General features: G+C 41.4%; 2 protein-coding genes across 9 annotated transcripts in view; one reads left to right on the forward strand and one right to left on the reverse strand.

The window, feature by feature from the left end:
- LOC105690082 (NAD(+) hydrolase sarm1) overlaps positions 1 to 13,018 on the reverse strand; it is a 93,656-nt gene extending 80,638 nt beyond the window's left edge. The window contains exon 1 of one of the 3 annotated variants that reach the window (XR_002305907.2): positions 12,113 to 13,018. Coding sequence is in view for 1 of the 3 variants with exons in the window: in XM_020854727.2 (XP_020710386.1) it covers positions 12,113 to 12,256 (144 nt within the window). In the remaining 2 variants the exon portion in view is untranslated. Of the gene's footprint in view, positions 1 to 8,950; positions 10,671 to 12,112 lie in introns of those variants that run through there. The other 2 variants (XR_007277416.1, XM_020854727.2) reach the window with 2 other exon arrangements.
- A 1,716-nt stretch (positions 13,019 to 14,734) lies between these two features.
- On the forward strand, positions 14,735 to 20,549 carry LOC105690085 (antichymotrypsin-2-like). Of its 6 annotated transcripts, none has more exons than XR_007277423.1 (8): positions 14,735 to 15,111; positions 15,201 to 15,416; positions 15,501 to 15,602; positions 15,693 to 15,820; positions 15,901 to 16,069; positions 16,168 to 16,336; positions 16,497 to 18,442; positions 18,622 to 18,726. XR_007277423.1 is itself a non-coding variant. In XM_012407612.3 (8 exons), exons 2-8 carry the CDS (start codon positions 18,359 to 18,361, stop codon positions 20,344 to 20,346), a joined length of 1,167 nt encoding a protein of 388 aa, XP_012263035.2. In that variant the 5' UTR covers positions 16,926 to 18,002; positions 18,342 to 18,358; the 3' UTR covers positions 20,347 to 20,549. The 6 variants fall into 6 exon arrangements, 2 of the variants coding, with proteins under 2 accessions (XP_012263035.2, XP_012263032.2); XR_007277420.1 differs by having other exon boundaries at positions 15,220 to 15,416; XR_007277421.1 differs by having other exon boundaries at positions 14,736 to 15,111; positions 15,220 to 15,416; positions 15,507 to 15,602.
- The last annotated feature ends 48 nt before the right edge of the window (positions 20,550 to 20,597 follow it).

Raw genomic sequence — 20,597 nt, forward strand, 5'->3', positions numbered from 1 at the left:
CGCGAGCCGCAACAATGACCGCACCGGGGCCTCCCATCTATACCATTTATGTAAAATCATAGATATATTTTTATTTTCGCATTTCATACGACATATGTATAGCTAGCGTACGACGATGACGACCACGGCGGTGCTTAATCGTAAAACGAGCCCAACGGTGATCAGAGATCATCATATCTCATTGTCAGCTGTCCGACGACCGATTTTATTGAAATTAGGCTTAATTTGAAGCTCGTCGCCGATTTATATGACGAAAGTGATTTTACATTTGCTGTAATGTTACAAATATGGGAGATATTTGATGAAACGCGAACCCAACTCCGCTTTCGAACTCCCGTAGCGGTATTGTAACGTGGTGCACCCAATCGTCTAAAAATTAGAAAGAAAAAGATACGTAGAAGTAAGCGACACGAATACTGATCCACGGAAGTGTGTAGGTCAGTATACGTGAAGCGCGCTAGCAATTGTTTTAATTTCGAGATCGCCGGGAGTACCTCAGAAGGCCCCGAGCAAACCAGATAAGTTGAATATGTGACTCCTAGAGGGAGACGAACGAATAGTAGCCTCTCGTGGGAACAAAAGGATGAAGGGGATATATAATCCGCCGAATTCCTCACTCAAACAGGATCACCATATCCCTTGTACCTGATCACCTAGCGAAGTTGCTGGCATCGCGGAGTGGCTTCGGTCCCTCTGCCTGTCCAGATCTTCAATAGGTTTTCTCTTAAAAAAAGTCTTCTTTTGCCCGGTAAAGTTGCTGGAATCGCGGAGTGGCTTCGGTTTCTCTGCCTGTCCAGATCCTTACCCGTAAAATCCTGCACAGTCTGAGTTGCTGGCATCGCGGAGTGGCTTCGGTCTCGCTGCCTGTCCAGATCTCTGATTTTCCCCTATTTTTGGTTCGCATGCCGGCATCGCGGAGACGCTTCGGTTTCTTTGCCTGTCCGGAGCTATAACCACCTCAAAAAACTTTTCCCCCTAAATTCAATTGAATACTAAAAGCCAACGCATTGAGGTTGCATTAAATTCCCTCCTTGTATCTAAAATCTGGGATATGGTTGTTCTCTACTAAGTATAGGAGTCTCTAGTATAGAAAATAGTAGAACCTTTAAAAGTGAGAAAACAGAAAGAGTTATAAAGATAGATAGGATAGTCCCTAAAAAAGGATATCTGTTATTAAACAATTTGTGAAAAAAGGAAAGAAATCCTCTTAGCCTTAAGAAAAAGTGTTTGTAAATTCCTATCATTCCCATATAATTGTGTGTCCTGAATAAAAAACCTATGTTCCACTATAAATCCTTCCTTCCTACGACGCAATCATAGTTCAGTCCTATTTATTTTTTGTTTCCATCCCAAGGACGTATGTCCACTCGACCGAGAAGAAGAGTCTCAAAATTAGTTGAATTTCAACTTGGCGCCCAACATTCACATCAAATCTGCCGATTGTAGCAAACCGGTACAGTATATGTAGATATAGTCGGTAGTGCGCGCCCGTTCTTTATCTTTCTAATGTACTTGGCGCGAGACTACCGAGTCTCTTGATGTTTGAAACGAGATGAAGTGAAATAAAACGTATAACGGAACTTAAAACTCTAAAGTTCCTCCCGAGGATCCATGGACGGCGGATAATTTCGTCACACGCACTACACGCGATCATAATATTTTAATAATGACCCGATATGTCTCCAGCTGTCATACGACGTCTTACAAATCCATTGTTGTTCAATCTTGAAACGTTTATCGACAACTTGATCGTTATTATTTTATTTGTTCCGTCAATCTCTTCCCCCCGAACTTTTATACTCTATGCACACGGTGTACACATACATATAATCGACTCGTCGATCTGTGATGAGGATTTTTATAAAAAAGTTTTTCTCTTTTTTTCCATCAAGGAACTAGGTGTATACATCGGGTGTGTATACCACATATGATCGTAATATGAGGGCGACGAGAAAACGGGTATTCAAATACCTGTATACGCTGTCTTGCGATAATGAATTTCTACGTTGGACGACAATCGCGCTTCAATCACATAATGTCGAACGTATTCCATTGATCGATCAACGTATCGACGGCGACCTCGGGAATCCAACATCGAAAGCAACGGGCGACGCAAACTTTTCTATTGTGCGTACATCACGACATTTACGTTTACTGCATTTACAAAAATTAACTTGTGCATTTATCATAAATACACCCACGAAAGTATACGAGTCTCCATGTACCTGTAACGGTAAAATATTATACGGAACGTGCACGTATGCCTATAGCTATTTATGTACATACATGTAAATACGTAAGCGACATTATCATCCAGTTTAAAAGTCCAGCTTAAGTACACTCGACCGTTTAGATTTTGGTACTTTTATACAACCGTTGAAATATAAAAACTTAGCTAAATCCGCGAGTAATTTCGTCTTTTCTTTATTTTTTCTTTCTCCTTTCATTTCTTATCGGCTTGTAAATGACTTTACGAGAAAAAAAAATTTTCTAGCGTCTATGAATTGATTGGAAATAATTGAATGGTATGCAGCTCGGTATGACATACCATTTGGTCGATTTCACTTAATTTTGTGAAATACATTTGATATTCTCGTACAGGATTCTCTTCTTTATTTTGGCGCGTTTAAAAAACGCCCAATAACATAAAATCTGATGTTCGGTGATCGACAGACGTTGGAGCTACGTACGTACAGATGCACTAAACAATGCCAATCTAACTATCCATACAATGCGACTGACTGCATTGCATATGTTATAACGAATAAATTACGCGAACACCAGGGTAACGAAAGCAGGTATTCGATATACCTGAGATTTATTATAATAATGCCGAGAAGAATTCGATGCGAGAGCGCAAAGATGCTGCGATTGCCTCACGTCGTGTACATCCGTAATACATAGGTGTACACACATGTATAAGCTCGAATTCAGACGACGCACTCATACTGCGAGATATTCAACACGAGCTTCGATCCTCGTTCTTATTCTTTCATTGTCGCTCGGAACGTGAACGACGATAGAAAATAAACGAGAAAAAAGAGAGAATCTGTGATTCGAAAAATCCTAATATACACAGGTACCCAATTACCGATATATGCGTACAAACCAAGTAATATAAATCATTCGTTGCCCATTTTTTGAACGGTGATTTTTACAGCGGAATCGCGGAGTAATGTTCCCACTTTGTACGATACGATCGTACAAAGTGAATGGCAAACGGTATAATATTATCGTATATCGAACCGTTTTGTCCTTTGGTTTTATTTTTCCGTTTTGCCGCGAGTGGTTGGATATATTTACCGATTTTCCGCGCTTCGAGTGGTACCGCAATCATCATAAAGTAGTCGGCACGCACTACTTACTTATATTGTTCAAGAATAAGTATGCGTTTAATGTGAAATGTACGCGTTACGTGACCGACCGACCGACCGACCGACCGACCGACCGACCGACCGACCGACCGACCGACCGACCGACCGACCGACCGACCGACCGACCGACCGACCGACCGACCGACCGACCGACCGACCGACCGACCGACCGACCGACCGACCGACCGACCGACCGACCGACCGACCGACCGACCGACCGACCGACCGACCGACCGACCGACCGACCGACCGACCGACCGACCGACCGACCGACCGACCGACCGACCGACCGACCGACCGACCGACCGACCGACCGACCGACCGACCGACCGACCGACCGACCGACCGACCGACCGACCGACCGACCGACCGACCGACCGACCGACCGACCGACCGACCGACCGACCGACCGACCGACCGACCGACCGACCGACCGACCGACCGACCGACCGACCGACCGACCGACCGACCGACCGACCGACCGACCGACCGACCGACCGACCGACCGACCGACCGACCGACCGACCGACCGACCGACCGACCGACCGACCGACCGACCGACCGACCGACCGACCGACCGACCGACCGACCGACCGACCGACCGACCGACCGACCGACCGACCGACCGACCGACCGACCGACCGACCGACCGACCGACCGACCGACCGACCGACCGACCGACCGACCGACCGACCGACCGACCGACCGACCGACCGACCGACCGACCGACCGACCGACCGACCGACCGACCGACCGACCGACCGACCGACCGACCGACCGACCGACCGACCGACCGACCGACCGACCGACCGACCGACCGACCGACCGACCGACCGACCGACCGACCGACCGACCGACCGACCGACCGACCGACCGACCGACCGACCGACCGACCGACCGACCGACCGACCGACCGACCGACCGACCGACCGACCGACCGACCGACCGACCGACCGACCGACCGACCGACCGACCGACCGACCGACCGACCGACCGACCGACCGACCGACCGACCGACCGACCGACCGACCGACCGACCGACCGACCGACCGACCGACCGACCGACCGACCGACCGACCGACCGACCGACCGACCGACCGACCGACCGACCGACCGACCGACCGACCGACCGACCGACCGACCGACCGACCGACCGACCGACCGACCGACCGACCGACCGACCGACCGACCGACCGACCGACCGACCGACCGACCGACCGACCGACCGACCGACCGACCGACCGACCGACCGACCGACCGACCGACCGACCGACCGACCGACCGACCGACCGACCGACCGACCGACCGACCGACCGACCGACCGACCGACCGACCGACCGACCGACCGACCGACCGACCGACCGACCGACCGACCGACCGACCGACCGACCGACCGACCGACCGACCGACCGACCGACCGACCGACCGACCGACCGACCGACCGACCGACCGACCGACCGACCGACCGACCGACCGACCGACCGACCGACCGACCGACCGACCGACCGACCGACCGACCGACCGACCGACCGACCGACCGACCGACCGACCGACCGACCGACCGACCGACCGACCGACCGACCGACCGACCGACCGACCGACCGACCGACCGACCGACCGACCGACCGACCGACCGACCGACCGACCGACCGACCGACCGACCGACCGACCGACCGACCGACCGACCGACCGACCGACCGACCGACCGACCGACCGACCGACCGACCGACCGACCGACCGACCGACCGACCGACCGACCGACCGACCGACCGACCGACCGACCGACCGACCGACCGACCGACCGACCGACCGACCGACCGACCGACCGACCGACCGACCGACCGACCGACCGACCGACCGACCGACCGACCGACCGACCGACCGACCGACCGACCGACCGACCGACCGACCGACCGACCGACCGACACGAGTAACTTGACTCACTCTACGATATTTGACGGATCTTAAGCTCCATTTTCGGAGCCGCGTTGTTCGAGCTGCACATCCTACGATACAACGTTTGTATATTGATGTTGAAACATGGCGGGAAAAATAACGAATGACGTGAATCGCTAGTTTGAGGCATTGTCCAAACGCGTATGGTGAAAGAAAACAGAGAATTGATTGGAAAGTTAAAAATTAAAAGTGGAAAGGGTAAGATTGAAATACTAGGACGGTGACGATTGATGAAGAGGAATAAGCGGCAAAAAAAAGTAAAACTGAACAGTACGTGAAAAGAGATAAAAAGCGTTTGAAGAAACCGTCTAATGAATATTCATCAATGACAATTAATCAACACTTATATTCATATCGCACGATACACTTGCCTGCACTGTACAGTACAGATTCGCGTTACGAGACATTGATGGTTTTCGATGGATCGGCACGATGCACATGTGTGTACGTGCTCACGTGTATACTTATGGAAAGGGGGTGGGGTCGCGTAATAATCAATTCAATTTTAATCATCGTCAAGTTGTAACCAGACGCTTTTTGCTTCGGATCACCCTACACATGGTGTACCTATACGTCAAATGCGCCGCTTTTTTTTAAAAATTTTTTATGGTTTCCTTGTGAATTTTGAGCTCACGAAAATCCGAATCCGCAAGCAGAATTGATCCACCTATAAAATTGATCGAGTTGCCGCCAATTTTTCGATTTTCGCAGCAGAAAAATTAAGACATCTCGATGAGGAAAAATTCATAGCTCGATTTACTCAGAGGATTCGTATAGGAAAATCCCCCTGAAATTGATTTGCACCCCCCCCCCCCTCCCCCCCAGAAACGCCGAACCTACAGCCTTACATTTTTCTCAAAATTCGGACCGAAATTCAAGAATTTTTTTTTTATCGAGTTCTCCATAATGTTTTGATGTATTTTTTTTATCTCTCATTTGGTTTTTCATTCCAAATGTGTCATAGACGCGCGTTCGATGATATCGAGACGGTGTAGTAAAACGATACGCGTCATGCGTATATTTGCAACTGTACTTCGACAAAATATTATGCATGACTCGTATAAGTTGGTGAATAGATAGTAATTAGATGCTAAGAGCACTCAATGCCCGATAAAAATAACCACAGTAATTATCTCAAGGAGCTCCGCCATCCGCCGCTGATGCTGCTAAAAACTCGACTCGATATTATATACCGATTGCGATGATGATTTCCCATTCAGAGACGTTTGTATGTTTTAGTAAGATTTCCGAAAATAATGCGAGAACCAAAAGTCCAAAATGTCAAACAATTCCTTTGGTAACATGAATAATAATATAGGGGAGGGTGGGGCACGACGGCCCCCCTTAAAAATTTGATAGAAAAACTTTTTTTTCCTTTTTGGTCAAATCATGTTGCCGTTGATGTTTTAAAAATGTTTCTAGCTAATCTGCGATATCTGGGACAAAATAGACCACCTAAAAAAGAAATTATTTTTTTTTAAGATTTATTTTTTTTTTTTTGGGAGGGGGGCCGTCGTGCCCCAGGGGGGCCGTCGTGCCCCACCCTCCCCTACATATGTATATCAGGGTATTATAATGAATTCTCATCAGCAATTGTTTCTTCGGTTTTCCATCTTTGAATCAATTTTTCGAATCTATTTTCTTTGATGAATATCCCCAAATAATAATTATTTTTCTCTATTACCGCTGTATAAAATTGTCGGGAAAATAAGTCAACTTTAGTACGGTGCTGCCATCTCAAATATTTGCAAGAAACTATTTATAGCATAATTGGTCTCGCGATATTTTTGGCGGGGGAATTGAATAATATGATCGATCGTTTCTTGAAAATTCGAATTGTCTCGCATTATATCTGTAATCTGTCATTTTCTTCCTCAATCGAAACATAGAAAAAACAATTCTTCCCGTATATTGTTTTTTTTTCCAAATTTCGTCGACTTTTGTGCGATCCGTCTGTGTGCCCAAAAATTTATTGAAAATCCACCTAAACAATGCGTCATTATTCGTCTACGCTCATACCTATACCTACATGAATATTTCCGCAAAGCTCACCTTTCGAAATCGCGTGACCGGCGCTCGTTTGTAATTTTCTATACATAACCATACCTGTAAGAAAAGTACAAAAATAGGAATCAACGCGAATTTATTGCAATTAACTAAACAGAAAGGACGGCTATCACTCATAATCAACGACTAGATATGAACGCAAGCTCTGCTTCCTATTTTTATTTTTTTCCCCGCATTCAATCCTCGTGCAACAAGGTCGAAGAGTTAAAAAAATTTTACGAGTTTTTAAAACGCAACGAAAAACGTAGAATAATTAACGCGTCTAATATACAACGAGTATACACGTATCCGAAAAAAGCACATCGGGTGCAAAAAACTTCGCCAAGTACATTAATTCATCCAAATCAATCGCCACCAATAAGTCGTTTCTCAAGAATAACCGTAAAATTAAATTTTTTGGAGAAAAAAAGATGGAAATGAATTATTGTGCCAAGTACACAGGTAGCGGTCCTTGGCGGACAAGTGTAATTTTTTTCCATTCTCTTTCAGATTTTATATTCATTTATTTGACAATTCCAGTCCTCTCTACTACTTTTATGCACGACGTAAAGTAAAATACACAGGTATATATGTATGTACATACGTGCGTACATATACCTACTGGTATCGATCGATCATATCAAAATTTTCAACGATATGATTACTACAATCAATAAGGTACGTAAATTGAGCGATCGCGTATTGGCAATGAGATATTACAAACTAATTGTCACCGCACGATTATTACGTCCGCGCCGGACAGCGGATTCATTCGTTCATTCTCTTTTTCAATCACCGATCGATCTACCTGCCGAGTAATTTGAAAAAAAGAAAAACTCCAACTTTTGTTTCAACTCACTTTGTCCACAAGCTTATACACATACGAATATAGCGCGTCGGATGGCTATTAAGTAATTCGTTGCAGCGAGAGAAACTGTGAGGAACTCGAAGACAGGCGAAACGACTCAATTAGAACCGTTTCGAATTATTACACCGGGCATAATAAATCGCGCGTATGTACGGAGTGTAATAAAAACTTACAATTAGCTAATAAAAATTGTTGGTTACAAAATAACGAGGCTTCAATTTTCCCCGTCCAGTACATACACATGCGGGATTGCGAATATCGAAGCACCCGCAGCTAGTCAAGTTTGCGGTACATGTTCGAAAAAGTCAAGAGTAGAAATTCCCGAGTTTCAGGAGACACAGAGAATTCTTTCTCTGGCCTCGATTTCGGGTTTTATACAGCTACGGCGGCCGCTTCTTTTTCTCATTCTTTTTATTTCCACACGCGAAACACCCGCAGGGTCTACGTTTTACGTTTACTGGTACCGCATAACACGCGTATACATATGCTACTTTCAACGGTAAAAATTCGCCGCGAGTATTCGTTCGTTTTATTTTCAGAGTCTAACTATCACCGCGACATAAATTTCACCGGGAAATGCCTGAAAAAAGCGCATTAAAATAACATCGAACGAATCTTCGCGAGCATTGCGGCGTAAAAATTTACTCTGTGCTGCACGCACGACGAACTTCCAAAGTCTTCCAAATCTAATTCCTGTTTGTCTTACCTTTTTGTGTTTAGCGCAGCAGTGCGAATTACCCATAATTCCCAGATTCGAGCGCCGTTAACCCGCCGTCGATATCGTTATTCCACTTTTCAATCTCCTTCACTTTGTCAATCACATTATTGTCTCGCGGTATTATTATTTTTTACAAATTATATCGCGTATCCGTGCAAATTAAAACAAACAAATAAATAAATGAAACGAAATAATGTACGTATATTAATATAATATAGTATACAACTCGTTACGTGAACAGGTGCGCACATATTACGCTTTCATCTTCTGCAAAATATATACATGTGTATGTACGTACGTACATACATGAATATGTATATATATTATATATAATGTATGTACACATAATATTTGCTGTACAAATTCGACGAGTATAATATTTAATTGCAAGTGCCGCTGATCTGCAAATTTTTTAAGAATTCTTATTTTTTATATTTTCGAATAGTTATTTTATTTAAATTTTACTTTCTTTTACCCGCGGTTCTGTAATCGCACTCGAGTATTCTTGTCGGTATTTCGAGTGAACGTGACGCCGTGTGAAAGGCAAAAACAAAAAAACGAAAAAATCGGATTTCAGGAAAAACGAAAGGAATAAAAAAAATTGAACAAAGTGATCATGGTCCAGTATAGTTTTTGACGAGGATTTTAAGCTGGTTTTAGGCCGTGGTTATGAAGCGTTGTCGCTCATGCCGAATATTTTCGGTCGTGATATACCACTAGAAGAAGCTCACGGTTATATTATTAACATTACGCGAGCATCTCAAACTAGCCTGGTGACTAATTGAACATAAATATTAATAACGAAAAGAATATATTCGGAAGAAAAAAGTGCGCGAATAAAATTATTGAAGTAACGTAAGCAAGCTGTGTGCGAAGATTTCCGGGCCGAACAAAAGTAAATTTTGAAAATAATGATGAAAGAAATTTTAGAACAAAATAGAAGGTGTCAAAGAATTGAATAAAAGAAGAATAGAAAATTGAATTCTAATCGACGTTACGCACTTGTGTACAGTATTATTTGCTTCGGTATTATAACTGGGAAATCGCACGTTAATGCGTGTCTTACAATTAGAATATATATTTCGGAACACCGAACTTCACACGCGGTGGAGTGCAGTGATAATAACCGAATGATGGACTTGCGTTTATATACCTAAAAGGATTGAGCGAGATCGGCGGCCCGCGCGAACTCGAAATGAAGCCAGAAGACTGACGCGTTATAGGGACGTTGAAAAGATAGGCTATGACAGTAATGCGAAAGCTAGACGAGATTAGCGTCGAGAGATGCGCGCTCCAAAGGGGCTAAACGAAGTTGGACCGTTTCGCGCCATTTCTTACACCTAATATAACCTGCCGTCGCCAATAAAGCGCGCGCCGATGCTTATTCAGTTTCTACGATCCGTACCATAGACATATTAATCCGTGCACGCACGACACATCTGTATTATCAGTTGCGTGTTCTGTGGATCCATCCGGTTGCTTTTCTTTTTTCTTCAAATTCGTATAATCGGCGCTATTGTAATTCACGATAGACAGAGCGATAACTACAAAATTATACCGCGACGATGCGACCTCCCGAATATTTACTATTGCGTATTTAAACCCATTTCGAATTAAACATTTCGAACTTATTTTCTCGAATTCAAAATCCAGAGAGGTATGTCTAAATCGCGTATTATTCTAAACTTTAAACTTTTAACTGCCGACTATTTTTTTCCTTTCTTTTTTCTTTTGCAGAATAATAGCAATGAGTAGAAAAAAAAAACGGAGAAACGTCCGCGGGTCATACGGTCGGACCCCCCCCCCCCCCCCTCATTGTTTCAAAGTATACATATGAAAATAACGTTGATTTCAATTTTGAAATTATCTGTCGACCGTTAATTAGATGATGATTTTCTTACAACCTTCTTCATCCCGTTGTACTCCGTACGTGCACAGATTATTTAATTACCTGCATATGTAGATAATTATACAACATCAAAGGTATAATGTAGTTACCGATTAATTATTGCACGCCACTCACTTGTTTTATGTCGCGCAATTATGTCACTTTTGACACTCGGTCCGCGTGATTCCGATCAACTGCAACACTCGGGCAGTAAAATTCGTTTGCAGGGTGAAAAAATTTTTTTTACAAAGAGACCGAAGAGGACCGCGTCTACAGTATTTGTTTACCGTATTACAGTGTGACCGCCGGACGATTTGCACGACGAATTCGCGACGCGCGTCTTCGGACGCGTATATTCGGATTCATATTGAAAATCCTCCGTCCCGCGATGCAGGGGGATCGAAGAAGCAAGCGAGAGACGAAGAAAAAAAAATACCCCGAGGGACATCTGGGAGTATCCGATCGTCCGCGGATATGTAACGGAATTTCATTATCACATTAAATGTATGTGCGAAGTGACCGGCCCTGGCCGATCCCGGCGAAGAACTGTAGGTATTTTACTTACGTCTCATGTCTTTGAACGCGCAAACCGCACATGCCCAGCGTAAACATTATGACATCACGTCAGATCAGCGTCGCGACGCGGTTCGAATGCCGAGGCAATACGTCGAGGCCCTCGATAAACATTATTCGACCGTCTAGCCGATGATGCTCGCTCATCTGGAGATGAGTCACTCGAAATTCATCCCACGATTCCGTTGGATATAAGCTTTTGGATTTATTTGAAAAAATCTGAAGAACGACGAAGAGAACCCGCTGCAGTCGATGCGAGCGAATGGTGCGGTAAACCTATTCGTGAAAATGTAGCGAAACGATGGAATTTTGGTATATCGTCAATGAAATTTACGTTAAATTCTATAACCAGATGACGTTATTCAGCATCAGCTGTACAATGACGTGTCGCCACCAAGTTCAAGGGCAAACGTACCGTACACTTCACCGTAACCTCTGCTTTACTCGAATGAGCTATGCCGTAATTATATGACTCACCCGAAGTTTGAGGCTGACTGACAATGAATAAAACTGATACGAAGCATGAATATGTTGAATCGGTCGCTTATTTTCTTCGATTGAAAAAATCAACCCCGTAAAATAATGCACGCGACGATACGTGCAGAAGACGACCAAAGTAATCGAATCTCCGTCGCACGAGATACGTACCATAATCATTAGGATAATAACAATTAGTCTTTGTTACTCACCCTCTTTGACGTGATGGGGACTCCACTTCGTTTGCAGAATTTTCCGTTCTTCATCCCTCTGTGAGTCGTTCGTAACCTTGTATTGATGAAGCTGGTGCTGCTTGAAATGGTTTTTTTAGCGGTGTGATTATCGGAATCCGCCATCTTTCACGAGGATTTTTATAGCTCGGTGCGGGCGGCGGGATATTAAAAAGAACAATTTACTCAATTATATTCTTGAGATGCAATGACATGTATGTATACAGCACCTATTGATCATCGCTGCGCCATTTTGTTAACTTACGATAGAATTAAGACACTTGTCGATGCAAAGCGATCTGTGTCATCCTCATCCCACTGGTGGCCATCAAGGTCGCAGGTCGTAACTTCTTGGATAATTGATCAATGATCTTTTATTGCCACCACCTTGTAAATTGCAATTTTGCCGACTGTGATGCACCGTCCGTATGAAAATCCCCAACGAAATGGTCGCTTTGAAAAAGTGCAACAAGCGAATGGCGTTTCAGTGTCTCATGCTACGAACGGCCCACGCAAACTGTAAATTACGAATTTTTCTGTCTGCAGATACATATGTGCCTGGCGCATAGTTATGAGTATTATATTCTTCACATTCCTTCATTCTTCTTGCACCCACCGCACCTCCGCATTGACGAGTTACCAGGTATTGCAGTTTCCGAACCTGCGTCACTCGACATTGGCCCGAAAAAGGTTTACAAAGAGCCTTGCCTCCTGTTTTCAATGAGAACCCTGTACGGGAATTCATTCAAATATGTATTCGAATGGTTGAACTTACAAACGATGCCACAAGTGAGAAACACGTATCGCAACTGAAATAAGTTGACACAGTTTAGAGTTCACGATTCAAATGATGCAACCGCGTATATAAATTTATGATCTATTAAACAGTCACGCGAAGGAGATGATAACGAAGTTATTTAATTAAAATATTCAAATCACTCGCCGCGGTTGATCCGAACGCGAACAGGCTGCAGCGCGGAACGGCGTGAAGGAGGTCAACGGTTCGATGCATCGATAAACGATAGTCATCATTGATTGTTGATTCAATTACAGAGCGAAATTAGGTTTATCGATAGACATGATCATGAATACGATTACTAGCGTACCTAACGTTTTTTCATTACTTATTTATTCATATGTTTACTTGCTTTGATTTATTTATTTTTTTGTTCCTTTTTCATCACAGCCTTACGTAAGGTCGTGTTAATTATTTTATTTTAACACGAATCCGTTTCACTGCCCACACACGTACGATCCGGAGATCAACTGATTACACTTCCCTCTGTCATTAATCAGAGTTGCACACAGTTCAATTATATCTCATTATTTCGTTATTTCCAGTCACTTAATACCAGCGATTTATTCTGGCACGGGGTTTCTTAACGTTCTAACTTATGGCGTCCGGCAACCGCGCGACCGTTCGAGTCAAAGATATTATGCTGACTTACAATTAGAGACGGTGATTTCTGTATCATCCGCCAAACGACTTTTATTCATTAATAAATCAACGCTCTCTTTTGAGCCGGATGCTACCCGTTCAAAGCAAATTGATAATAGTACAGTCGGTTGTAAAGCCTCAAGTTAACCCTAATACAATTGTGGAACAGAAGCCAATTTTTGAAGGGCGAATTTTTCAAGAGATACCATAGCCACGTAGAATGTTCCAGAATTTTAACTCGGAAAGGGCGGGCTAATACAGGTACTTTTATCGAACTCAACAGCTCCATTGAGTCGTTGGTAGTCAATGGACACAAATAATTATGAATTTTAATAACTTATGTCAAGAAATAGAACGGTACGATACCCGGAGTGAAGATATCGCGCGCAAATAGACCTTTTCATCACGAAATTTTTTTTTGTGCATACGTAAGTATCGGCCATCTTTTTCGTACTACTTTTTGGAAACAACCGCTATCCACATATCAAAATTTTTCATACAAATTATAGTTGATTAATTGTAACAAAAGTGGGAAAAAAAAAACTTAAATAGTAAGTCAAAATAACCAGAAAAAATTTTTTGTACTTCATTATAATTATGCTGTCCGTACGAAAAGGAACAACAAAACGGTGTTGTCATGGTGTGTGTAAAAGCGATGCACGATATCAATCGTTCAGAACCGATACGTACGTAAGTACATTCTATTTTATATATAATGTGGATACACTTTTCAAAACCGTGTGTTGAATATCGAATGAAAAAAATCAAATCATCAAGCAAGTTACATGTTAAAGCGTGTGCAAAATATGCAAAATGAAATTATTAATGACGAATTGACATTATTAATAAGAAGACAATTTTTAATATTTCATGTTTTTAGATGGTAAACAAATGGCAATGTCTAACCTCTCAATCAGCCTACTTTTTTTCCTTTTTTGCGGACACCCATGACATTTTAGCCACCTTCTCAATTGTTCACAATTATGAGCTTCAACCGACTCATAAATAACTGAAGCACCATCGATGGCTTTTTCCAATAATGTATTGGTTTGTGGAGATAATGGTCCTTGCCCAGCCATTGTTGATTAAAATAGTGCGAATTTTTTAAATTACCGCCGTTTTAACATGGCGGCTGCGCTTGCGCTCGTCTTATAGTTGAGTGTAGATAGAAATAGAGGTGCCGTCTTCCCGGTAGGACCGATTACCTGGAAGAGTAACTTTTACCTAGATGCATAAGGACAGAATATGGGCCCGACTATAAATTCTACCCATAGATTTGGAGACCCTAACTTGGTCGAGAGTTCTTATTTTAATCGTGTTGACACGTCAATTGTGCGTCTCAAAGTGTAGAAGGTTCAACAATCTCATTTAGTGGTAGAAAAGTGTCCAGTACATTTAGGTTCACGTCAGTTTTGGGGTTAGGTTGCAACATGTTTGACTTGTCAACTATACCACTTGTTGCGCTTTCAAATGGAACGAAGGAGTTAATTTCTATTTTATTGAATCCCATAAAATGTTTACCATCGGATGATGGATTGCTAAGGTAGAGAACACAATCCTTGCAATGCAAGAATCATTTTTTTATGTTCAGGTGTTCAAAGACCTCGAAGATAACAATTTAATTTCAATTAGTTTTCTTCTTTATTTTTAGAGATTGGAGGGGATTAGCCGATTTGTCCGGTCTAGGTTGCAAAGACTTGTCAAATCTTTCGTCAAAGCCTGATCCATGTGGGTATGTTCTGAGTATGATGCAGGAAAAGGCTCGAGGTTTCACTTTGTCAGAATTTCAAACGCTGTTAGAAAGGTTAGATCGATGGGACATTATCGATGATACTATGTGTTTGATGGGTGAGTAAATTCAATATCAGGTGTAGCCTGCAGGGGATATTTAACTATAACTGAAGTGTTAACCTTGTGTTTTATAACGGTGAGTCACAGAAAAAGATGCAAGGACTTACAAAGAACGCTGTGAAAAAATATTAACATCTGCAAATGTGATTAACGACGATGTTGATGAGCATGCATTAACAAAAGGTAAATCTTATCGGCTGTTTCATGTGTTAGTTCACCAGAAACTAAGCACCCTAGTTGCTCGTTTAAAATTTCTGTACCCCTTCATTTCAGATGACATTTATCGGATCGCACAAGGACTAGAAGTTCAAAATTATGATGCGTTTCTTTTATTTGACGATGAGGATGTGAATTTTGCCAATGAAATTTGTGACAACCTGGAGAATAAAAATGGTCTCAAGGTGCTACACGATATTATATCCTTCATTTCACGCGACAATCTGTGGAGGTGTTACAGAAAATTTAATTTTTAAATTTTCAGCTCTGTAGAAAAGACCGAGATTTCATCATAGGACTCCAGTTCGAACACACAGCTACCATGACTTTGATATCCGAACGCTGCAACAGATTACTTGTCGTTGTATCGCCAAACTTCCTCAAAAGTTCAGCCAATAAATTCTTCCTCAATTATGCTCAAGCGGTTGGAATAGGTGTGCGCAAGCTGTTGATATTTAGATAAATTGAGCGAAAAATTATCTGTTTCTCTATATCTGATGAATATTCTCAACGATTCATTTTCATGTTACAGATAAACGACAGCGTAAAATTATTCCCTGTCTCTATCAGAAGTGTAAACTTCCTCCAGAGTTGAGTTACTACTTTACACTTGACTACAGTAGAGGGGGACAGCTGTGGGATTTTTGGGGCAGGTTAAGAGATTCAGTAAGAACGCCACAAAAGCCAACTCCAACAGCAAGGTGAATGCTGCTGTTTATTAACTCGTCACTCAAATCTAAGGAGTCTATCGTCTTAAGTCATCCAGCAAATTATCAAATCGTACAACTGGAAATCCATTTCTGCTGATTTTCTACAGTCAGTTACACACATGAAAAAAATTATATTTTTCTGTTCCTTCAGATCTATTATGCCTCCAGCTACGATACAAAAGTCCCATTCCAGTGAAAACGTATGTTGTGAAGTAAAGAAAAGGTGTTATCCAGAAACACCATGCCGCACAGAGAATAATGATCGACCATGCGAAATAAAGCAAGCGTGCGTTACTGAAATTAGAGAAGAAAAGTCAGCACCGGTGCTGAGAAAAACAAACGGATCACGTTTACGGTATTTTAGAAAAAAAAAAATTGGATGGATGAAACCTACCACAGAACAATCGTCATTAGCTGAGCTTCATTCGACTGACAGTCTTCCATCTTTGGAATCTTCCACTTATTCTTCGACGCTATCGCTGCCTGAATCGAGTCGCAGGAAAAAGAACTTAGTTCATAAATATGTGAACAAGGTCAGGGGACTTATGAAGTCTCAGTGCAATGAATGATTAACTACCCAACTGAATGGGAGAAAAAACAAGGATCTCTGGAATTGCTCGCTAGAACATCGATGGCAAGCGGTTTAATTAAATTGGATTTTTACGATTGAAACGTTCGCAAACGAAGTAACATTGTATCTCTTGCCGGTGTAAAATAGATTGATTCTATTTCACAATTTTCTTCCTAGACTGGGAAAATATGTACATACTTATGTTTGTTTAATACGGGTGTTATGACGTATCGCTAGTCATAATTCCTGTCCTCGTGGATGTTTTTCAATCAACGTAAAATGCAACAAAGCTCATTTACTAGGAAGTAAAACTAAAGGGGGTATGCCATTTCGTTATACAGAATTCACACCGTTATACTTGACATACTTAGTATACAACTTTATAAATATGAGAATCATGATACAGATTTTAATGACATTATTATCGAATGTTATATGTATAATTGAATAAGATAGGTATATTTTTTCGTACGTAAGTACGTACCTATGCATTACAATATGAATTCCGTACTCACAATCAGTAAAAATGAGAACTCTGTACAACTTCATTAAATGTTACACGCCAGTTATCATTTGAACAGAATGATAATTTATCAGCTGCAATAATAGTTAGTTTATACGTTGAGTGAAGATAAGAATAGAGGTGCGGAAAGCGTGGTGGGGGCGTTGAGTCTACACTCAACGGGGAAGATAAGTCGTTCCTATCTACACTCAACGGATAAGTCTGGCTTCCGTGCACTGATTATGTAATACACTAGAGATCAGTGGTTCCGTGTGAGCCTTGACGAAAATTAGAAGTCTATCCAAGCGCCATCTTAAGACCTCGAATTAGACCATCTTATTTTGGCTCGGTTTTATCATTGAGTAATTATACTCAATCTCTGCTATACTTCTAGTACGAAGTATAGTTAACTCAATGGTTTTATCGTTGAGTGTAGATCTACACTCAACGGTTTTATTAAGACTTTGAATTTTATTTTCAACGAATTCGTTGACCGGAATACCGCCCAGGATTACAGTGATTCTCCTGCCTGAATTATACAGCATTTACATAGAACTTCGCTATCAATTTTCAACATAAATCACGTACAAACATAATTAAAATTTTTATCAATATAAATAACCATGTAATACAAAACAATTCGGGTTTCACCGAAGTCACATAACACAAACAAGTTTTGCTCGACTTCTGTCAATTTTGACATCCGGTAATTTAGAATAACTAGACCCCATGGGACCGAATAGGACTTGTGACATCTAGCCTAACCATTGAATTAAGAAACTGACAACTACCAAGATAGTCAACAATAATTTTACGTCTTTTACCTGAATTATTGTAACAAATAATTGATTGGAATGATAATGATTTTCAAATGAATCCCTCAACTTCAATCTTTTATGTGATAAATTGTTTTCTCATGATAGTTTCTCAGCGTAGAGCCATGGCTTCAGCTACCGATGATCAACCAAATATCTATCAACATATATCTAGATCTAGCAATAAATTTTGCGGCACCTTCTATTCGGTAAATAAAATTTCCTTTTTTTACTTCGACTTTTTGAACGACAATAACTTCATTTTGAAATTGTCTGTTTTTTCTCTTCTATTATCAATTACAATAAATCTTAATGAAATATCATCCATCGTATTAATAACATTAGAGTTTTTAACTTCAATCTTTTATTCGTTACTTCAATATTTTAGAATGTCGCTGCTAGAATCATCGACAATGTTGCTTGCTCTCCATTGAGTACGCACATCATTTTGTCTTTGGTAGCATACGGTTCACGAGGAAAGACTGCCGACGAACTGAAAAGTGGACTTTATCTAACAAGCGAAGATTCCCTGGAACATAATGGCTTCAAGACTTTATTGGACGCCTTAAATGTATTTGGTTTACATTTCTCATACAGTGTTGCAAATTAATCGTTTAATATTGAAATTAGTGAAATTACAGAAAATTCTTTGATCAGAATTGATCGATGATCATCTTTTTAAATTCTGTTGAAAGTGATACTTTACAAATTGCTAAAAGTTTGTACCAATTAATGGGATTTGTCGTGTCGTACAATATTGGTAAATATTCAGTTTATTCTTTTGTAGAATGTTACGGATATTGAACTCAATGTGGCAAACAACATTTATATTCAGGAAAATCTATCTATAGTCCCTGATTTTCTTACTATAAATTCCAAATTCTTTTATTCAATTACGCCAACGGTTGATTTCAAAGACAGTATCGAATCGTCCAAGCAGATTAATTCTTGGGTTGAAGAAAAAACCAACAACAAAATCAAAGACGTTATTTCTGCTGGTAATTAAGAAACTTCGAATATTCTTCTACATGATATTACAGCTCATATCTTGAACCAGCATAATTGTCTTCTCCTTTGTCCTATTTGATACTAAAGGCCGTGCTAATACTGTTTTTTTCATGTTCTGCCAGATGATTTAAATGAATCAACAAAAATAGTTCTGGTTAATGCGATATATTTCAAAGGGAACTGGGAGCATCCATTCGATGTGACATTCACAGAGCACAGACCTTTTTATATATCAAAAGATACGAAAAGGCATGTTCCTACCATGTTTAAAAAACACAAATATGCTCACGGAAAAGCAGCAAAATTGAATTCGAGAATAATTGAACTTCCCTATTCAGTAAGTCCTATTTTTTTAATGTCAGGCAACCGAATTTGCGACACATTGTTCAGAGTGATATCTTTTTTAGAATAATAACTTTAGTATGCTCATCATATTGCCAAATGAAATTGAAGGACTTCGATTTTTGGAAAAAAATTTCAAACCAAAAAGCTTGAAACATATCGAGTGGAAGACTAGTGAAGTTGAAGTATACCTACCCAAATTCAAAGTGGAGTCAACTATAGATCTTGAAGATTCTCTTACTGAGGTATCAGCTAACACTTGTCACAATAATTACAATCCTTTTTATTTCGCAAAGTATGAATGAATCCTGTTTACCAATTTGCCGTTATTGTAGATGGGGATGGGAACAATGTTTTCTGATCTTGCAGACCTTACGGGTGTAGCGCAAGGCCCTTTAAAAGTCAGTAAAATTGTTCAAAAAGCATTTATTGAGATCAACGAGAAAGGATGCGAGGCTGCTGCAGCTACGGGTAATTCAACTTTCTGTAGTATTGTTGTGTCAATGTTACCGTAAACATTACTTCCGAATTTCTCAACGATATTGTGAAGAATTTTTGAACAAGCCGTCAGAAACTGTTAATCAATTTTCTGTTATACTTTTCAGTTATTCAAATTAGATTGAGAAGAATGGTGGATCAACCAGAAATTTTCAAAGTGGATCGCCCATTCATGTTTACCATCCAGCATAAACCAAGTAATATCCCTATTTTTGTGGGCAGTATTAGAGACTTACAGTTGTTGCGTAAAAAAGATGAATTGTAACATTTCTTGCAAAGTTTATTGTACGTACAATTTATGATGCATATCCCTTGCTTGATGCTATTTTTATCTAGCAAATTTTTAACGTCTACTCAACATACTAATGCATCAAACAACATTCCTCATGTGCACTGAAACAACAGTATTCATATCGAGCTATTTCTATTTATATGGCGTATGTTTCAATAAAGCTCATTTATCAAGTATTTGCGGAATCACCATTGTTACCCTGTCAACAAAACATGCTGACCCTT

This window comes from Athalia rosae, chromosome 3 (assembly GCF_917208135.1).
Source record: "Athalia rosae chromosome 3, iyAthRosa1.1, whole genome shotgun sequence".
Classification (NCBI taxonomy): domain Eukaryota; kingdom Metazoa; phylum Arthropoda; class Insecta; order Hymenoptera; family Athaliidae; genus Athalia; species Athalia rosae.